The sequence below is a fragment of the Salvelinus alpinus genome, chromosome 4, assembly GCF_045679555.1.
Source record: "Salvelinus alpinus chromosome 4, SLU_Salpinus.1, whole genome shotgun sequence".
Taxonomy (NCBI): domain Eukaryota; kingdom Metazoa; phylum Chordata; class Actinopteri; order Salmoniformes; family Salmonidae; genus Salvelinus; species Salvelinus alpinus.
In genome coordinates, this window is record NC_092089.1 from 28,781,638 (window position 1) to 28,800,173 (window position 18,536).

Below are 18,536 nucleotides of genomic sequence, written 5' to 3' on the forward strand. Positions count from 1 at the left end.
TTGAAGGTTGCCACTACCCCTCCCTCCCTCTAGCAGGAGCTGGTGTGAAGGTTGCCACTACCCCTCCCTCCCTCTAGCAGGAGCTGGTGTGAAGGTTGCCACTACCCCCCCTCCCTCTAGCAGGAGCTGGTGTGAAGGTTGCCACTACCCCTCCCTCCCTCTAGCAGGAGCTGGTGTGAAGGTTGCCACTACCCCCCCTCCCTCTAGCAGGAGCTGGTTTGAAGGTTGCCACTACCCCTCCCTCCCTCTAGCAGGAGCTGGTGTGAAGGTTGCTCCCAGTGAGGATGGATGTGATGCTGGAGGGGTTGTACAGGCCTTCATCATCTTCGTCAGAGCTCAGAGCCGACGAGTCCAGGGCCTGACGCTGCGCCTGCTGCACCTTCCTCCTGAAACACACCACCATCATCACCATCAGCTTCAATGTTATCTTCATCATCTATTGTTCACTATAACAGAGACTGTAGGTGGGTCTCAGCAAACGTGTGGGAGTAGACAGTTGACTTCTACAGTAGACAGTGTAGTTCCCCTGTAGTATCTGTCAGGGAGAGAGCCCTCTGCTGGTCAGATATGGGAACTGACAAGTGTGACATACAGTACATACAGGGATGACTGCTCTGTCTGCTAGATCTGTCTCTGCCTCCCCCTTCACAGCTGACCTGCACATACGTGTGTGTTCCCACAGCACTGTTGAGTGGGGTTTAATGAGACACCTTTACACAGCTGGGTGAGTGTGACTGTTGAAATGTGTGTGTTTGAATCCGACTGCTTTACATTTACATTTACATTTAAGTCATTTAGCAGACGCTCTTATCCAGAGCGACTCTTTATTCTGTAATGACGTGTGTCTGATAGCAGCATCTCTGTTGAGGGATCAGAGAGGAGCTCAGTGATCCATAGAATGATACACACACACACACACACCGCACGCTAGTTTGGCTGTGGAGAGTGAACAGGCTGCCAGTAAATGTCAGCTCACTGAAGAGAGGAACAGAAAGAGGTCTGGGGGGAGAGGAGGAGAACAGAGATAATTGGTCTGGAATAGAGGAGGAGAACAGAGATAATTGGTCTGGGGGAGAGGAGGAGAACAGAGATAATTGGTCTGGAGGAGAGGAAGAGAACAGAGATAATTGGTCTGGAGAGGAAGAGAACAGAGATAATTGGTCTGGAGAGGAAGAGAACAGAGATAATTGGTCTGGAGAGGAAGAGAACAGAGATCTCTACTGTAAGTCGCTCTGGATAAGAGCGTCTGCTAAATGACTAAAATGTAAATGTAATAATTGGTCTGGAGAGGAAGAGAACAGAAAGAGGTCTGGAGGGAGAGGAGAACAGAGAAAATTGGTCTGGAATAGAGGAGGAGAACAGAGATAATTGGTCTGGAGGGAGAGGAGGAGAACAGAGATAATTGGTCTGGAGGAGAGGAGGAGAACAGAGATAATTGGTCTGGAGGGAGAGGAGGAGAACAGAGATAATTGGTCTGGAGAGGAAGAGAACAGAGATAATTGGTCTGGTTCAGAAGAAGAGACACATCTAGGAGAAAGGAGATACTTAGTAATCTAACATGTGAAACAGGTAGAGTGTCAGACTTTGAAACACAATAACACACACAGACTTACTTGAGCTCAGTCTCCAGCGCGGTGACTCTGCCCTGCAAGGCCTCCTTTAGTTCCATCTGTTCCTCCATCTCTCTCTGGGCCTTCCTCCTCAATCCCTCCATCCTCTCTACCTCTGTCTCCCCCTCATCCACCTGTCTCTTCAGAGCCTTCACACGCAGAGACAGCTACAACACAGAGGAATCAGTCAGGGTGAGTGAGTGTGTGTGTATATAGTGTGTGTGTGTGTGTGTGTGTGTGTGTGTGTACCTGGTCTCTCTGTTCTGTGTGTTGGTGTCTCTCTTCCTCCAGGGTAAAGTTGAGCTCCTTCAGTTTCTTCTCCAGGCGACGCTGAGACGACAACATGGAGTTCTTCTCCCTAAGACACACACCGACAGACACACTTCAATCTTTAGCACAAACATGAACAAGGTGATTCTGGGTACAGATGTGTGACCAGTTCATAATATCATAAGCTTAACTTGTCATCAATAATGTGAATGTCAATTTGAGGTACACTTCTCTAATTAATAGTAAACCACCATACCAACCATAAAATCAGCTTTTGCTACAAAATATCATATTCTAGACTATGTGGTGCATTGTGGGGTCTGTAGTTCCTTGGGTGTGGTGAATTGTGGGACGTGTAGTGTGCGGTGTACCTATCCTCACTGTGGAGGCGTTCCTCCAACTCGTGAACTTTACTCTCCAGCTGAGCCACTCCTACAGAGGAGCGAGACTGACCCTCCATATCAGATACTCTGGTCTTCAACTCCTTCATCTGGAGAGAGAGAGATTTAAGCATAATCAATCATCACTCAGACCTGAAGATCATTTCAGTGGAGACACAAACTTAACGTACATGTCTTTCTAGGGCATTCTTGTCCAGCTCCAGGTCCTGTCTGGAGGATCTCTCCTGCATCAGCTCTGAACGCAGCTGCTCCATCTGCACACAGACAGAGACAGAGGATCGCCAGACAGAGGATCGCCAGACAGAGGAGAGACAGACAGAGGAGAGACAGACAGGGTGAGAGGAGAAAGAGGGTGAGAGGAGAGCTAACAAATACATTATTTTCCTAGCTTGGTCCTGGTTCTTTCAACTGTTAACCAACAGACTGCTGAAAGCTGCTAGACACACATTTATAGTGTGTGTGTACCTGGTCTCTGGTCCTGGTGACTCTGTCAGTGAGTAGCTCCACAGATCCCTTCTCCTCCTCCAGCTCCAGCTCCAGTCGTTTCATCTTGTCCTCCGTGCTGCGGAGCTCCCTGCTCTTGTCTGTGAGGCTGCTCCTGCTGTTCTCCAGTTCAACCTCTAGGTGGTGCAGGCGGTTGGTGAGCAGTTCCTTGTCCAGCTGAACATTGTCTCTCTCCTCAACCACAGAGAGCAGCTCCTTCTTCTGACGGGACGCCTGGCGCACGACACACACACACTCTGGATCAGCGGCATTAAAGACGAAACACCTTCACCCCTCAAACTCATCTCTGGACCTCAACGCCAGTTCCACTGTGTTTTTTTATTGTTCCCCTCTAATGAGGGACTGATTTAGACCTGGGACACCAGGTGGATGCAATTCATTAGCAGGTAGAAGAGAAAAGCAGCAGGCTCCGGACCTCGTAGGGTCAGAGTTGAATAACCCTGACCAATACCATCATCTCCTGAAGACCCTTTCCTCCTCCGTCTCCTCCCTCTTTTCCTTCTCCTCTCTCACCCCGTCCCTTCCTCCCATCTCTCTCACCTCCTGAAGACCCTTTCCTCCTCTGTTTCCTCCCTCTTTTCCTCCTCCTCTCTCACCTCCTCCCTCCATTCCTCTCACCTCCTCCTCCAGTCTCTTGAGGGAGGTCTGGCTCCTCTCCAGTTCTACCAGTCTGTCGTTGCCCTGCCTCTGGGCCTCCTGTGTCTCCCTGCGAGATCTCTCTCTCTGTTCCTCCAGCTGGGCCCTGAGAACCTGCACCTCCTCACCAGACGACTGGGACAGACACTCAAACTACATGGACAGAGAAAGAGGCAGAGTGAGAGCAGGGAGAGAGCGAGGAGTAAGAGGACAGAGAGAGAGAGATTTTTATTTGCACAGTGTACATTTGTAAATACAGCACTTCAATGCAGTACACAGAGCATCAGAAAAACCCATGTAGACACACACTCCTCACCTCCTTATTGAGTTTGTCCAGGGACCGCTCCTGCTGTCTCTTCTGTTCCTCCAGCTGTGTGTTGGTCTGTGTGAGCTGGTCCCTCTCCTTCTCCCTGTCCTCCAGACGCAGGCTGAGCTGCAGGTGGTCCTGGCCCAGCCGAGAGGCTCCTCTCCTGGCCTCGTCAAGCTCCTGCCTCAGCCCCCTCAACTCCGCCTGGAGGGACAGCTCTGCCTCCGAACTCTCTGATGCACTGGAAGCCAGCTGAGCCTGGACACACACACACACACACACACACACACACACACACACACACACACACACACACAAATACATACTGTGAAACACAACACACCCACTAACAAAGAGTTGTGAGAAAGAGGTAGTGTAATGTGTGTGTGTGTAGCAGTGTGTATGTCTCACCTCCAGGCGTGAGAGTTTCTCTCGGAGGCGTGTGTTAGCTGCCTCCTGCTCCTGCTGTGAGTCTCTGAGAGCGTTCAGTTCTGTCTGGGTTCTGGCCAGCCGCTCTGTGTTTGACTGCAGCTCCTGCTCAGTGCTGGCGAGTTTCTCTCCCAGTCTGTCTCTCTCCCCACGAGCATCAGTCAGCTCTGACTGCAGGCCAGACACTACCGACGGGTCAGGGAGCTATGGAAAGAAACAAAGAGAGGTGAGTGGTTGAGAGAAGGATGGAGATTGTGAATATATGGGAGGAAAAGTGGCCATCTTTCCCATTCACATAGCTGGTACTACACAACACACACCTGTTTGGTTCTCTCCTGGGCTTTGGCTAGATCCTCTTTGGCTCGATTTGATTGGCCCCTCAGCCTGTCCATCTCATACTTGAGCTCCGCCTCCTGCTCCTGGTTGGCCTTCTTCAGGGAGATTACCTCCATGACCTTTTTATCGAGCTCCGCCCTTTTCTTCTCTGCCTCTGATTGGGCCTGCTGCAGATCGGCACGCAAACTCTGCAGCTCCTGAAATGACAGTGGAGAACAGTGTCAGTGTGTACCTGGTTGAGTGTGTGTGTTTGTCACTATCAGTGTGTGTGTGTGTACCTGGTTGAGTGTGTGTGTGTTTGTCAGTATCAGTGTGTGTGTGTGTGTGTGTGTGTACCTGGTTGAGTGTGTGTGTTTGTCACTATCAGTGTGTGTGTGTGTGTGTGTGTACCTGGTTGAGTATGTGTGTGTTTGTCAGTATCAGTGTGTGTGTGTGTGTGTGTGTACCTGGTTGAGTGTGTGTGTTTGTCACTATCAGTGTGTGTGTGTGTGTGTGTGTACCTGGTTGAGTGTGTGTGTTTGTCACTATCAGTGTGTGTGTGTGTGTGTGTGTACCTGGTTGAGTGTGTGTGTATGACTGGGGTCTGGTATCTGCTGTTTCATGGTGTTGACTTTCTCCTGTACTTCGTTCAGTTCTTCCTCGAGCTCCTCTTTCTCCAGACGAGCCTGCAGCATCCTGCAACACACACAACATTTTAACCAATACAAGATCCATTTCAAAATCTAGAAATCAAGTCACAGATCAGCACTGATCAGACATCGTTTAGTTTGATCACAGAAGCTACAGTTAAATCGCCAATGCTGATATCAGTCCCTCAAAGTTGATCAAATGTTTTGTTGTTAAAACTAGGTCATTCTATGGTATCACAATTTCTTCAGTCAGTCAAATAGAGAAACACAGAAGCTGGTTTAACTAGAATGTCAGCTACACGGCCATAAACCATGGCTATTAACCGCAGCTATTAAAACCCTCTAGAGTCTAAGCCGGGAGGGAGTTCTAAAATATGGAATTGTTTTAAGATGGTAATACCACGGCTACTAACATGCATGCAGCCCATGCAAAAAAACACCTCTCTAGCTTTTATATGTTAATTACATTTCCGCAGGGGCGCGGAAATTGGGTTAGCACGGCTACTAGCACAGCTATAACCTATATACAGCATAGACAGCACATATATAGGCTCCCTCACGGTGGGTCAGGGGTGATGGACGGGTCTCTAGCCAATAAGACACAATGAGGAGACATTAACGGTACAGAATGAGAGAATAGAAATGGGACATGGGGATGGTTACATAGATCAAAACATGGATGAAAAACAGGAAGAGATGTGCAAGACTTAAGTGAAGTGTGTGTGTACGTGTACAGTACCAGTCAAACTTCCTTTGTTACTGTTATTTTTTACTTATCTATTTTACTTCACTCCTATTTTTCTCAAATCTACATTGTTGGTTGCTTGTAAGTAAGCATTTCACGGTAAGGTTGTATTCTCTGTACGTGCGTGTACTCACTCCTGTTTGGTGGTCCGTAGTTCATCTCTAGTACTGTGGAACTGCGTCATCCAGTGGCCACTCTCGTCCCTGCAGTCTTCCAGCTGCTGCTGTAGAGTACGCACCGATGCATTCACACGCAACCGCTCTGACTCAATACCCGCCTGAGACTGGGGGGAGAAGAAGAGAGAGGGAGGGGGGATATGAGAGTGTAGGGAGAGAAGAGAGAGGGAGGGTGGATATGAGAGAGTGTAGGGAGAGAAGAGAGAGGGAGGGTGGATATGAGAGAGTGTAAGGAGAGAGAGGTAGGGGTAGAGAAGAGAGAGGGAGGGTGGATATGAGAGAGTGTAGGGAGAGAAGAGAGAGGGAGGGTGGATATGAGAGAGTGTAGGGAGAGAAGAGAGAGGGAGGGTGGATATGAGAGAAGAGAGAGGGAGGGTGGATATGAGAGAGTGTAGGGAGAGAAGAGAGAGGGAGGGTGGATATGAGAGTGTAGGGAGAGAAGAGAGAGGGAGGGTGGATATGAGAGAGTGTAGGGAGAGAAGAGAGAGGGAGGGTGGATATGAGAGAGTGTAGGGAGAGAGAGGTAGGGGAGAGAAGAGAGAGGGAGGGTGGATATGAGAGAGTATAGGGAGAGAGAAGAGAGAGGGAGGGTGGATATGAGAGAGTAGGGAGAGAGAGGTAGGGGGAGAGAAGAGAGAGGGAGGGTGGATATGAGAGAGTGTAGGGAGAGAGAGGTGGGGGGAGAGAAGAGAGAGGGAGGGTGGATATGAGAGAGTAGGGAGAGAGAGGTAGGGGGGAGAGAAGAGAGAGGGAGGGTGGATATGAGAGAGTGTAGGGAGAGAGAGGTGGGGGGAGAGAAGAGAGAGGGAGGGTGGATATGAGAGAGTGTAGGGAGAGAGAGGTAGGGGGGAGAGAAGAGAGAGGGAGGGTGGATATGAGAGTGTAGGGAGAGAGAAGAGAGAGGGAGGGTGGATATGAGAGAGTAGGGAGAGAGAGGTAGGGGGGAGAGAAGAGAGAGGGAGGGTGGATATGAGAGAGTGTAGGGAGAGAGAGGTAGGGGGGAGAGAAGAGAGAGGGAGGGTGGATATGAGAGAGTGTAGGGAGAGAGAGGTAGGGGGGAGAGAAGAGAGAGGGAGGGTGGATATGAGAGTGTAGGGAGAGAGAGGTAGGGGGGAGAGAAGAGAGAGGGAGGGTGGATATATGACAGAGTGAGTAAGACGTGTCATTAAGAATGTGAGATCAGCTGATGTAATGCTTGTGGCTTTGTCTGTGCAGTCAGATGTAACGGTGTAATCACTTGTTCCTGCTATAATGCACCGGTGTGAAGCAAGTCCAGTGGGTCTCAATCACTTCACGCTCTGCTGCTCCCTCAGTGCACACGTGTGTGTGGGAAAGAGCTCTCAAGTAAGAATTTGACTGTACCGTTTTCCACCGGTTGTATCCTGTGGCCGTGGTGAATAAACGTTGAAACTTGTACCTGTGAGACCTGCTCCATGGTACTCCTCAGTCTCTCCATGTCAGTGCTGTACTGTTCTCGAAGTGTCTCGATCTCTTTGTCGTGCATGGCCACCTCGTCCTTCAGAGCTCCCTTCAGAGCCGTCAGCTCCCTCTCTCTCTGTCTCAGAGAATCCTCCAGCTTCTGCTTCAACATGGACACCTCCAACAGAGACGCTTGACACGTCACCAGGTCCTGTAGACACACAATACACACATAACACATTCCTACCGGACAATTACAAAGAGTGCACAACAAAGATCTTGTGTCTCAAGACCACCCAAATGTGTGTTGTGTTACCGTCTTGTTGCCGTTCTCTGTCCTCAGGTCCTCCTGTAGCTCAACCAGTCGGTCCTCCATCTCTCTGACTCTGGACTCAGCACTCTCTCTCTCCATACGCAACTGACTCAGCCTGACAGAGACCGTGATTTATTCATTTAACCTTTATTTCTACAGGTTATTCTCATTGAGATAACATCTATTTTACAAGAGAGATCTGATGCTCTTTATCTCAACACTAACAAAAAACCTTTCAATAAGCCATCATTATAACCAGCAGGGACCTTTAGTTCTGATCCAGCGGCCTGGAGTCACTTTCAACCTGCCTGGTTCCTCTCAAGGTTTCTTTCTACTCAGGTAATTTGTCCTGCTCACTGTTACTCACTCAGCATGTGTCTGATGTAGTTCAGTCTTCTTCCTGTCCACAGTCTCCTGGAGCTGCATGTTCTCATCCAGACATGACTCCAGCTCTGCCTTTAACACAGGGTCAGAGCTGCCCACAGAGCCCTATGCACACACACAGTACTGTACTGTAGGCTACATGACCACCACAACATCAGACAACGACAGACAGTGGCGAGGTGACAGAGTGGTAGTATTTAATTACACCGTTAGAAATATTTTGGAGAACAGGCATGATTCTCTATTTAAACATGCTGTGTGTTTGTGTCTGTGTGTTCTTCAGAATAGTGTCAGACAGGCGTGTTTCCTCAGTAGAATTCACATACATGATTAAGTGATTATAGGGTGTTAGAGTTAAATACCAGCCCAACTCCCTTAAGCCAACACATAATGACTCATTATCAGATAGAATACTGTGTCCACCTCTAACCCAACAGGTTTAAACTGGTTTAAATCATCTGTGGTCCATTTACATGGCTTTTAGGGCATTCAGATTAGACTGCCACTAAAAACCACAACAGCAGCTCCTCTCAGAAACCACACACACGGATGATAGAGCTCCCTAGGTGCAAAACAAACACCATCGCTCCACTCTTTCCATCACGCCCCAAATGATCACCCCTTCCTCTTTTTCTCCTACTCTCCACTCACCCTCCTCTCCTCCTGTAGAGAGGTCTGTAGCTCCATCATCTTCCCCTCCAGATCCCTCTTTTCTCTCCTCCACTCCTCACCAGAGCTCTCACTGGGCTGAGAGGGGGAGAGTGACTTTAGTGGATACCCCATAGAATGACAGCTAGCACCACCAATGACAAACTGAAATAAGAAGATGAGCAGTACTACGGAGATGTATAGAGATGTATATTAGACTACTACGGAGGTGTATAGAGATGTATATTAGAGTACTACGGAGGTGTATAGAGATGTATATTAGAGTACTACAGAAATGTATAGAGATGTATAATAGAGTACTACTGAGGTGTATAGAGATGTATAATAGAGTACCGCGGAGGTGTATAGAGATGTATAATAGAGTACCGCGGAGGTGTATAGAGATGTATAATAGAGTACCGCGGAGGTGTATAGAGATGTATATTAGAGTACCACTGAGGTGTATACAGATGTATATTAGAGTACTACTGAGGTGTATAGAGATGTATATTAGAGTACCGCGGAGGTGTATAGAGATGTATATTAGAGTACTACTGAGGTGTATAGAGATGTATATTAGAGTACTACTGAGGTGTATAGAGATGTATATTAGAGTACTACTGAGGTGTATACAGATGTATATTAGAGTACCGCGGAGGTGTATACAGATGTATATTAGAGTACCGCGGAGGTGTATACAGATGTATATTAGAGTACCGCGGAGGTGTATAGAGATGTATATTAGAGTACTACTGAGGTGTATACAGATGTATAATAGAGTACCGCGGAGGTGTATACAGATGTATATTAGAGTACCGCGGAGGTGTATAGAGATGTATATTAGAGTACCGCGGAGGTGTATAGAGATGTATATTAGAGTACCGCGGAGGTGTATAGAGATGTATATTAGAGTACTACTGAGGTGTATACAGATGTATAATAGAGTACCGCGGAGGTGTATACAGATGTATATTAGAGTACCGCGGAGGTGTATAGAGATGTATATTAGAGTACCGCGGAGGTGTATAGAGATGTATATTAGAGTACCGCGGAGGTGTATAGAGATGTATATTAGAGTACCGCGGAGGTGTATAGAGATGTATATTAGAGTACTACTGAGGTGTATACAGATGTATAATAGAGTACCGCGGAGGTGTATAGAGATGTATATTAGAGTACCGCGGAGGTGTATAGAGATGTACAGTGGGGAGAACAAGTATTTGATACACTGCCGATTTTGCAGGTTTTCCTACTTACAAAGCATGTAGAGGTCTGTAATTTTTATCATAGGTACACTTCAACTGTGAGACACGGAATCTAAAACAAAAATCCAGAAAATCACATTGTATGATTTTTAAGTAATTAATTTGCATTTTATTGCAAGACATAAGTATTTGATCACCTTCCAACCAGTAAGAATTCCGGCTCTCACAGACCTGTTAGTTTTTCTTTAAGAAGCCCTCCTGTTCTCCACTCATTACCTGTATTAACTGCACCTGTTTGAACTCGTTACCTGTATAAAAGACACCTGTCCACACACTCAATCAAACAGACTCCAACCTCTCCACAATGGCCAAGACCAGAGAGCTGTGTAAGGACATCAGGGATAAAAGTGTAGACCTGCACAAGGCTGGGATGGGCTACAGGACAATAGGCAAGCAGCTTGGTGAGAAGGCAACAACTGTTGGCGCAATTATTAGAAAATGGAAGAAGTTCAAGATGACGGTCAATCATCCTCGGTCTGGGGCTCCATGCAAGATCTCACCTCGTGGGGCATCAATGATCATGAGGAAGGTGAGGGATCAGCCCAGAACTACACGGCAGGACCTGGTCAATGACCTGAAGAGAGCTGGGACCACAGTCTCAAAGAAAACCATTAGTAACACACTATGCCGTCATGGATTAAAATACTGCAGCGCACGCAAGGTCCCCCTGCTCAAGCCAGGGCATGTCCAGGCCCGTCTGAAGTTTGCCAATGACCATCTGGATGATCCAGAGGAAGAATGGGAGAAGGTCATGTGGTCTGATGAGACAAAAATTGAGCTTTTTGGTCTAAACTCCACTCGACGTGTTTGGAGGAAGAAGAAGGATGAGTACAACCCCAAGAACACCATCCCAACCGTGAAGCGTGGAGGTGGAAACATCATTCTTTGGGGATGCTTTTCTGCAAAGGGGACAGGACCACTGCACCGTATTGAGGGGAGGATGGATGGGGCCATGTATCGCGAGATCTTGGCCAACAACCTCCTTCCCTCAGTAAGAGCATTGAAGATGGGTCGTACCTGGGTCTTCCAGCATGACAACGACCCGAAACACACAGCCAGGGAAACTAAGGAGTGGCTCCGTAAGAAGCATCTCAAGGTCCTGGAGTGGCCTAGCCAGTCTCCAGACCTGAACCCAATAGAAAATCTTTGGAGGGCGCTGAAAGTCCGTATTGCCCAGCGACAGCCCCGAAACCTGAAGGATCTGGAGAAGGTCTGTATGGAGGAGTGGGACAAAATCCCTGCTGCAGTGTGTGCAAACCTGGTCAAGAACTCCAGGAAACGTATGATCTCTGTAATTGCAAACAAAGGTTTCTGTACCAAATATTAAGTTCTGCTTTTCTGATGTATCAAATACTTATGTCATGCAATAAAATGCAAATTAATTACTTAAAAATCATACAATGTGATTTTCTGGATTTTTGTTTTAGATTCCGTGTCTCACAGTTGAAGTGTACCTATGATAAATATTACAGACCTCTACATGCTTTGTAAGTAGGAAAACCTGCAAAATCGTCAGTGTATCAAATACTTGTTCTCCCCACTGTATATTAGAGTACCGCGGAGGTGTATAGAGATGTATATTAGAGTACCGCGGAGGTGTATAGAGATGTATATTAGAGTACCGCGGAGGTGTATAGAGATGTATATTAGAGTACCGCGGAGGTGTATAGAGATGTATATTAGAGTACCGCGGAGGTGTATAGAGATGTATATTAGAGTACCGCGGAGGTGTATAGAGATGTATATTAGAGTACCGCGGAGGTGTATAGAGATGTATATTAGAGTACTACTGAGGTGTATAGAGATGTATATTAGAGTACTACTGAGGTGTATAGAGATGTATATTAGAGTACTACTGAGGTGTATACAGATGTATATTAGAGTACCGCGGAGGTGTATATTAGAGTACTACTGAGGTGTATACAGATGTATATTAGAGTACCGCGGAGGTGTATAGAGATGTATATTAGAGTACCACTGAGGTGTATACAGATGTATATTAGAGTACCGCGGAGGTGTATAGAGATGTATATTAGAGTACTACGGAGGTGTATAGAGATGTATATTAGAGTACTACGGAGGTGTATAGAGATGTATATTAGAGTACCACGGAGGTGTATAGAGATGTAAATTAGAGTACTACTGAGGTGTATACAGATGTATATTAGAGTACCGCAGAGGTGTATATTAGAGTACTACTGAGGTGTATACAGATGTATATTAGAGTACCGCGGAGGTGTATACAGATGTATATTAGAGTACCACGGAGGTGTATAGCGATGTATATTAGAGTACTACTGAGGTGTATACAGATGTATATTAGAGTACTACGGAGGTGTATAGAGATGTATATTAGAGTACCACGGAGGTGTATAGAGATGTAAATTAGAGTACTACTGAGGTGTATACAGATGTATATTAGAGTACCGCGGAGGTGTATAGAGATGTATATTAGAGTACTACTGAGGTGTATACAGATGTATATTAGAGTACCGCGGAGGTGTATAGAGATGTATATTAGAGTACCGCGGAGGTGTATAGCGATGTATATTAGAGTACTACTGAGGTGTATACAGATGTATATTAGAGTACTACGGAGGTGTATAGAGATGTATATTAGAGTACCACGGAGGTGTATAGAGATGTAAATTAGAGTACTACTGAGGTGTATACAGATGTATATTAGAGTACCACGGAGGTGTATAGAGATGTATATTAGAGTACCGCGGAGGTGTATAGCGATGTATATTAGAGTACTACTGAGGTGTATACAGATGTATATTAGAGTACTACGGAGGTGTATAGAGATGTATATTAGAGTACCACGGAGGTGTATAGAGATGTAAATTAGAGTACTACTGAGGTGTATACAGATGTATATTAGAGTACCGCGGAGGTGTATAGAGATGTACAGTACCAGTCAAATGTTTGGACACACCTACTCATTCAAGGGTTTTTCTTTATTTGTACTATTTTCTACATTGTAGAATAATAGTGAAGACATCAAAACTATGAAATAACACATATGGAATCATGTAGTAACCAAAAAAGTATTAAACAAATCAAAATATATTTTATATTTGAGATTCTTTAAAAGTAGCCACCCTTTGCCTTGACAGCTTTGCACACTCTTGGCATTCTCTCAACCAGCTCCATGAGGAATGCTTTTCCAACAGTCTTGAAGGAGTTCCCACATATGCTGAGCACTTGTTGGCTGCTTTTCCTTCACTCTGCTGTCCAACATCCCAAACCATCTCAATTGGGTTGTGGTCAGGTGATTGTGGAGGCCAGGTCATCTGATGCAGGAATCAATCATTCTCCTTCTTGGTCAAATAGCCCTTACACAGCCTGGAGGTGTGTTGGGTCATTGTCCTGTTGAAAATGATAGCGGGACTAAGGGCAAACCAGATGTGATGGCATATAGCTGCAGAACTCTGGTAGCCATTCTGGTTAAGTGTGCTATGAATTATAAATAAATCACGACAAAGTCACCAGCAAAGCACCCCCACACCATCACACCTCCTCCTCCATGCTTCACGGTGGGAACCACATATGCAGAGATCGGTTCACCTACTCAGCGTCTCTCAAAGACACGGCAGTTGGAACCAAAAGGACAGATTTCCTAATGTCCATTGCTCGCGTTTCTCGGCCAAGCAAATCTCTTCTTCTTATTGGTGTCCTTTAGTAGTGGATTCTTTGCAGCAATTCAACCATGAAGGCCTGACCTACGCAGTCTCTTCTGAACAGTTGATGTTGAGATGTGTATGTGCTTGAACTCTGTGAAGCATTTATTTGGGCTGCAATTTCTGAGGCTGGTAGCTCTAATGAACTTATCCTCTGCAGCGGTCCTCATGAGTGTCAGTTTCATCATAGCGCTTGATGGTTTTTGCGACTGCACTTGACAAAACGTTCTTGAAATTGTCCGTATTGACTGACCTTCATGTCTTAAAGTAATGATGGACTGTAATTTCTCTTTGCTTATTTGAGCTGTTCTTGCCATAATATGAACTTGGTCTTTTACCAAATAGGGCTATCTCTGTATACCAACCCTACCTTGTCACAGCACAACTGATTGGCTCAAAACGCATTAAGGAAAGAAATTCCACAAATTACATTTTAACAAGGCACACCTGTTAATTGAAATGCATTCCAGGTGAATACCTCAGGAAGCTGGTTGAGAGAATGCCAAGAGTATGCAAAGCTGTCAAAGGCAAAGGGTGGCTACTTTTAAAGAATCTCAAATATATTTTGATGTAACACTTTTTTGGTTACTTAATGATTCCATGTGTTATTTCATAGTTTTGATGTCTTCACTATTATTCTACAATGTAGAAAATATTAAAAATAAACAACAACCTTGGAATGAGTAGGTGTGTCCAACATTTTAACTGGTACTGTATATTAGAGTCCTACCGAGGCGTATAAAGATGTGTATTAAAGTCCTACCGAGGCGTATAAAGATGTGTATTAGAGTCCTACCGAGGCGTATAAAGATGTGTATTAAAGTCCTACCGAGGCGTATAAAGATGTGTATTAAAGTCCTACCGAGGCGTATAAAGATGTGTATTAAAGTCCTACCGAGGCGTATAAAGATGTGTATTAAAGTCCTACCGAGGCGTATAAAGATGTGTATTAAAGTCCTACCGAGGCGTATAAAGATGTGTATTAAAGTCCTACCGAGGCGTATAAAGATGTGTATTAAAGTCCTACCGAGGCGTATAAAGATGTGTATTAAAGTCCTACCGAGGCGTATAAAGATGTGTATTAAAGTCCTACCGAGGCGTATAAAGATGTGTATTAAAGTCCTACCGAGGCGTATAAAGATGTGTATTAAAGTCCTACCGAGGCGTATAAAGATGTGTATTAAAGTCCTACCGAGGCGTATAAAGATGTGTATTAAAGTCCTACTGAGGCGTATAAAGATGTGTATTAAAGTACTACTGAGGCGTATAAAGATGTGTATTAAAGTACTACTGAGGCGTATAAAGATGTGTATTAGAGTACTACTGAGGCGTATACAGATATGTATTAGAATACTACTGAGGTGTATACAGATATGTATTAGAATACTACTGAGGTGTATACAGATGTAGAGAGCTCCAAAAGTATTGGGACAGTAACACATTGTTTTATATTTTTTGTTCTGTACTTTGGATTTGAAATGATACAATGACTCCGAGGTTAAAGTGCAGACTGTCAGCTTTGATTGGAGGGTATTTTCATCCATATCAGGCGAACCGTTTCGAAATTACAGCACTTTTTGTAGATAGCCCATTTTAAGGGACCAGAAGTATTGGGACAAATTCACTTGTGTATTAAAAAGTAGAAAAACGTTTAGTATTTGGTCCCATATTCCTGGCAAACAATGATTACATCAAGCTTGGGAGGCAGGCCACTCGATTTCGTCTCTGCGTTATATTGGCATCGAACATGTCACCCTCCCTAGGAGAGGGGGTGACCTTGATCATTTATTGTTAAAACGAGAGGCTGCCTGGATCTTTAACTTAAAGACCCTTGCTCCCTTCGGTCTCAACGTAGACTTTGATCTGAAGCCATTCTTGTGATTATTGTGACTTTGCCATTGTAATTGTTTGTAAGCTTGTGTAGTCTAAACTGAATCTATGATCGTATGCTATCCATTTGTTTTTTTGTATGCCGTTCTTTGTATGCCATTTTAATATTTGAGAATTAACCAATGATATTAGGCCACTCTTGGCCATGATTACAGACACCTGTGTGTCTTTTGACACTATATAAACGAGTCATCCCGCAGTGTTTGTGATTATACCCTGATGAAGACAGCTTGGCTGTCGAAACGTTGGTAATTACATTTTTGCATCTGAGCTCCTAGAGTGTGCGGCTCTCCTTTATTTTTACATCAAGCTTGGGACCACAAACTTGTTGGACGCATTTGCTGTTTGTTTTGGTAGCGTTTGATAATTTTTGGCCCAATAGAAATGAATGGTAAATAATGTATTGTGTCATTTGAGTTACTTTTATTGTAAATAAGAATAGAATATGTTTCTAAACACTTCTACAGTAATAATGTGTATACTACCATGATTATGGATAATCCTGAATACTGATGAGTGAGAAAGGTAGAGGTATAAATATCTTACCCCGCAAAAATTGCTAACCTCCCTTGTTATTGTAATGGTACGAGGTTAGCATGTCTTGGGGGTATGATATAAAATGCTAATCTCCCTTGTTATTGTAATGGTACGAGGTTAGCATGTCTTGGGGGTATGATATAAAATGCTAATCTCCCTTGTTATTGTAATGGTACGAGGTTAGCATGTCTTGGGGGTATGATATAAAATGCTAACCTCCCTTGTTATTGTAATGGTACGAGGTTAGCATGTCTTGGGGGTATGATATAAAATGCTAATCTCCCTTGTTATTGTAATGGTACGAGGTTAGCATGTCTTGGGGGTATGATATAAAATGCTAATCTCCCTTGTTATTGTAATGGTACGAGGTTAGCATGTCTTGGGGGTATGATATAAAATGCTAATCTCCCTTGTTATTGTAATGGTACGAGGTTAGCATGTCTTGGGGGTATGATATAAAATCCTAATCTCCCTTGTTATTGTAATGGTACGAGGTTAGCATGTCTTGGGGGTATGATATAAAATGCAAACCTCCCTTGTTATTGTAATGGTACGAGGTTAGCAGGGGGGGTATGATATGTGCGTCTAACTTTCTCACTCATCATTATGGGGTGGCAGGTAGCCTAGTGGTTATAGAGGTTGTTAACCGAAAGGTTGCAAGATCGAATCCCCGAGCTGACAAGGTAAAAAATCTGTCGTTCTGCCCCTGAACAAGGCAGTTTAACACACTGTTCCTAGGCTGTCATTGAAAATAAGAATCTGTTCTTAACTGTATATAAGAGTACCTTGAGGTGTATAGAGATGTATATTAGAGTACTACTAAGGTGTATAGTGCATTCGGAAAGTTTTCAGACCCCTTGACTTTTTCCACATTTTGTTACGTTACAGCTTTATTCTGACATGAATTAAATTGTTGTTTTCCATCAATCTACACAGAATACCCCATAATGACAAAGCAAAAACAAGTTGACATTTTTGCAAATGTATTAAAAATAAAAGGAACTGATATATCACGTTGACATAAGTATTCAGACTCTTTCCGCAGTACTTTGTTGAAGCACCAGCCTCTTCTTCTTGAGTATGTCCCCGAAGGAGTTTTTTTTACTTTTGGTTGGCTGTCATGGTAATCTGTTTTTAACTGACTTGCTTAGTTAAATAAATAATAAAATAAAAGCTAGGCACACCTGTATTTGGAGAGTTTCTCCCATTCTTCTCTGCAGATCCTCTCAAGCTCTGTCAGGTTGGATGGGGAGTGTCGCTGCACAACTTTTTTCAGGTCTCTCCAGAGACCAGGCTCTGGCTGGGCCACTCGAGGACATTCAGAGACTTGTCCCGAAGCCACTCCTGCGTTGTCTTGGCTGTGTGCTTAGGGTCGTTGTCCTATTGGAAGGTTAACTTTTGCCCCAGTCTGAGGTCATGAGCGCTCTGTAGCAGGTTTTCATCAAATATCTCTGTACTTTGCTCCGTTCATCTTTCCCTCAATCCGGACTAGTCTCCTAGTCACTTCCGCTGAAAAACATCCCCACAGAATGATGCTGCCACCCCCATGCTTCACCGTAGGGATGGTGCCAGGTTTCCTCTAGACGTGATGCTTGGCATTCAGGCCAAACAGGTTAATCTTGCTTTCATCAGACCAGAGAATCTTGTTTCTCATGGTCTGAGAGTCTTTAGGTGCCTTTTGGCAAACTCCAAGCAGGCTGTCGAGGAGTGGCTTCCGTCTGGCCACTCTACCATAAAGGCCTGATTGGTGGAGTGCTACAGAGATGGTTGTCCTTCTGGAAGGTTCTCCCATCTCCACAGAGGAACTCTAGAGCTTAGTCAGTGACCATCTGGTTCTTGGTAACTTCCCTGACCAAGGCCCTTCTCCCACGATTGCTCAGGTTGGCTGGGCGGCCAGCTCTAGGAAGAGTCTTGGTGGTTCCAAACTTCTTCCATTTAAGAATGATGGAGGCCACTGTGCTCTTGGGGACCTTCAATCCTGCAGAATTTTTTTTGTAACCTTCCCCAAATCTGTGCCTCGACACAATCCTGTCTTGGAGCTCTACGAACAATTCCTTTGACCTCATGGCTTGGTTTTTGCTCTGACATGCACTGTCAGCTGTGGGACCTTTTATAGACAGGTGTGTGCCTTTCCAAATCATGTCCAATCAATTTAATTTATCACAGGTGGACTCCAATCAAAGGGAAAGGGTCCGTATACTTAGGTAAAAACAAAAATTCGAACAACCTGTTTTTCTTTGTCATTATGGGGTATTGTGTGTAGATTGCTGAGGAAAATGTTTTATTTAATCCATTTTAGAATAAGGCTGTAACATAACAAAAATGTGGAAAAGGTCAAGGGGTCTGAATACTTT

The 18,536-nt window shown here is 44.8% G+C and overlaps 1 protein-coding gene across 3 annotated transcripts in view; it reads right to left on the reverse strand.

The window, feature by feature from the left end:
• The window catches only part of LOC139573236 (cingulin-like), a 28,059-nt gene continuing 9,523 nt past the window's right edge, over positions 1 to 18,536 (reverse strand). For all 3 annotated transcript variants that reach the window (XM_071396472.1, XM_071396470.1, XM_071396471.1), the window contains exons 5-20: positions 8,811 to 8,906; positions 8,143 to 8,264; positions 7,779 to 7,890; positions 7,461 to 7,673; positions 6,002 to 6,150; positions 5,048 to 5,168; positions 4,478 to 4,690; positions 4,140 to 4,361; positions 3,738 to 3,986; positions 3,404 to 3,574; positions 2,747 to 2,998; positions 2,452 to 2,535; positions 2,252 to 2,370; positions 1,860 to 1,968; positions 1,614 to 1,777; positions 1 to 386 (exon numbers count right to left, since the gene is read on the reverse strand). In XM_071396472.1, the coding sequence (XP_071252573.1) occupies positions 248 to 386; positions 1,614 to 1,777; positions 1,860 to 1,968; positions 2,252 to 2,370; positions 2,452 to 2,535; positions 2,747 to 2,998; positions 3,404 to 3,574; positions 3,738 to 3,986; positions 4,140 to 4,361; positions 4,478 to 4,690; positions 5,048 to 5,168; positions 6,002 to 6,150; positions 7,461 to 7,673; positions 7,779 to 7,890; positions 8,143 to 8,264; positions 8,811 to 8,906 (2,535 nt within the window). In that variant the 3' untranslated portion in view covers positions 1 to 247. The remainder of the gene's footprint in view (positions 387 to 1,613; positions 1,778 to 1,859; positions 1,969 to 2,251; positions 2,371 to 2,451; positions 2,536 to 2,746; positions 2,999 to 3,403; positions 3,575 to 3,737; positions 3,987 to 4,139; positions 4,362 to 4,477; positions 4,691 to 5,047; positions 5,169 to 6,001; positions 6,151 to 7,460; positions 7,674 to 7,778; positions 7,891 to 8,142; positions 8,265 to 8,810; positions 8,907 to 18,536) is intronic.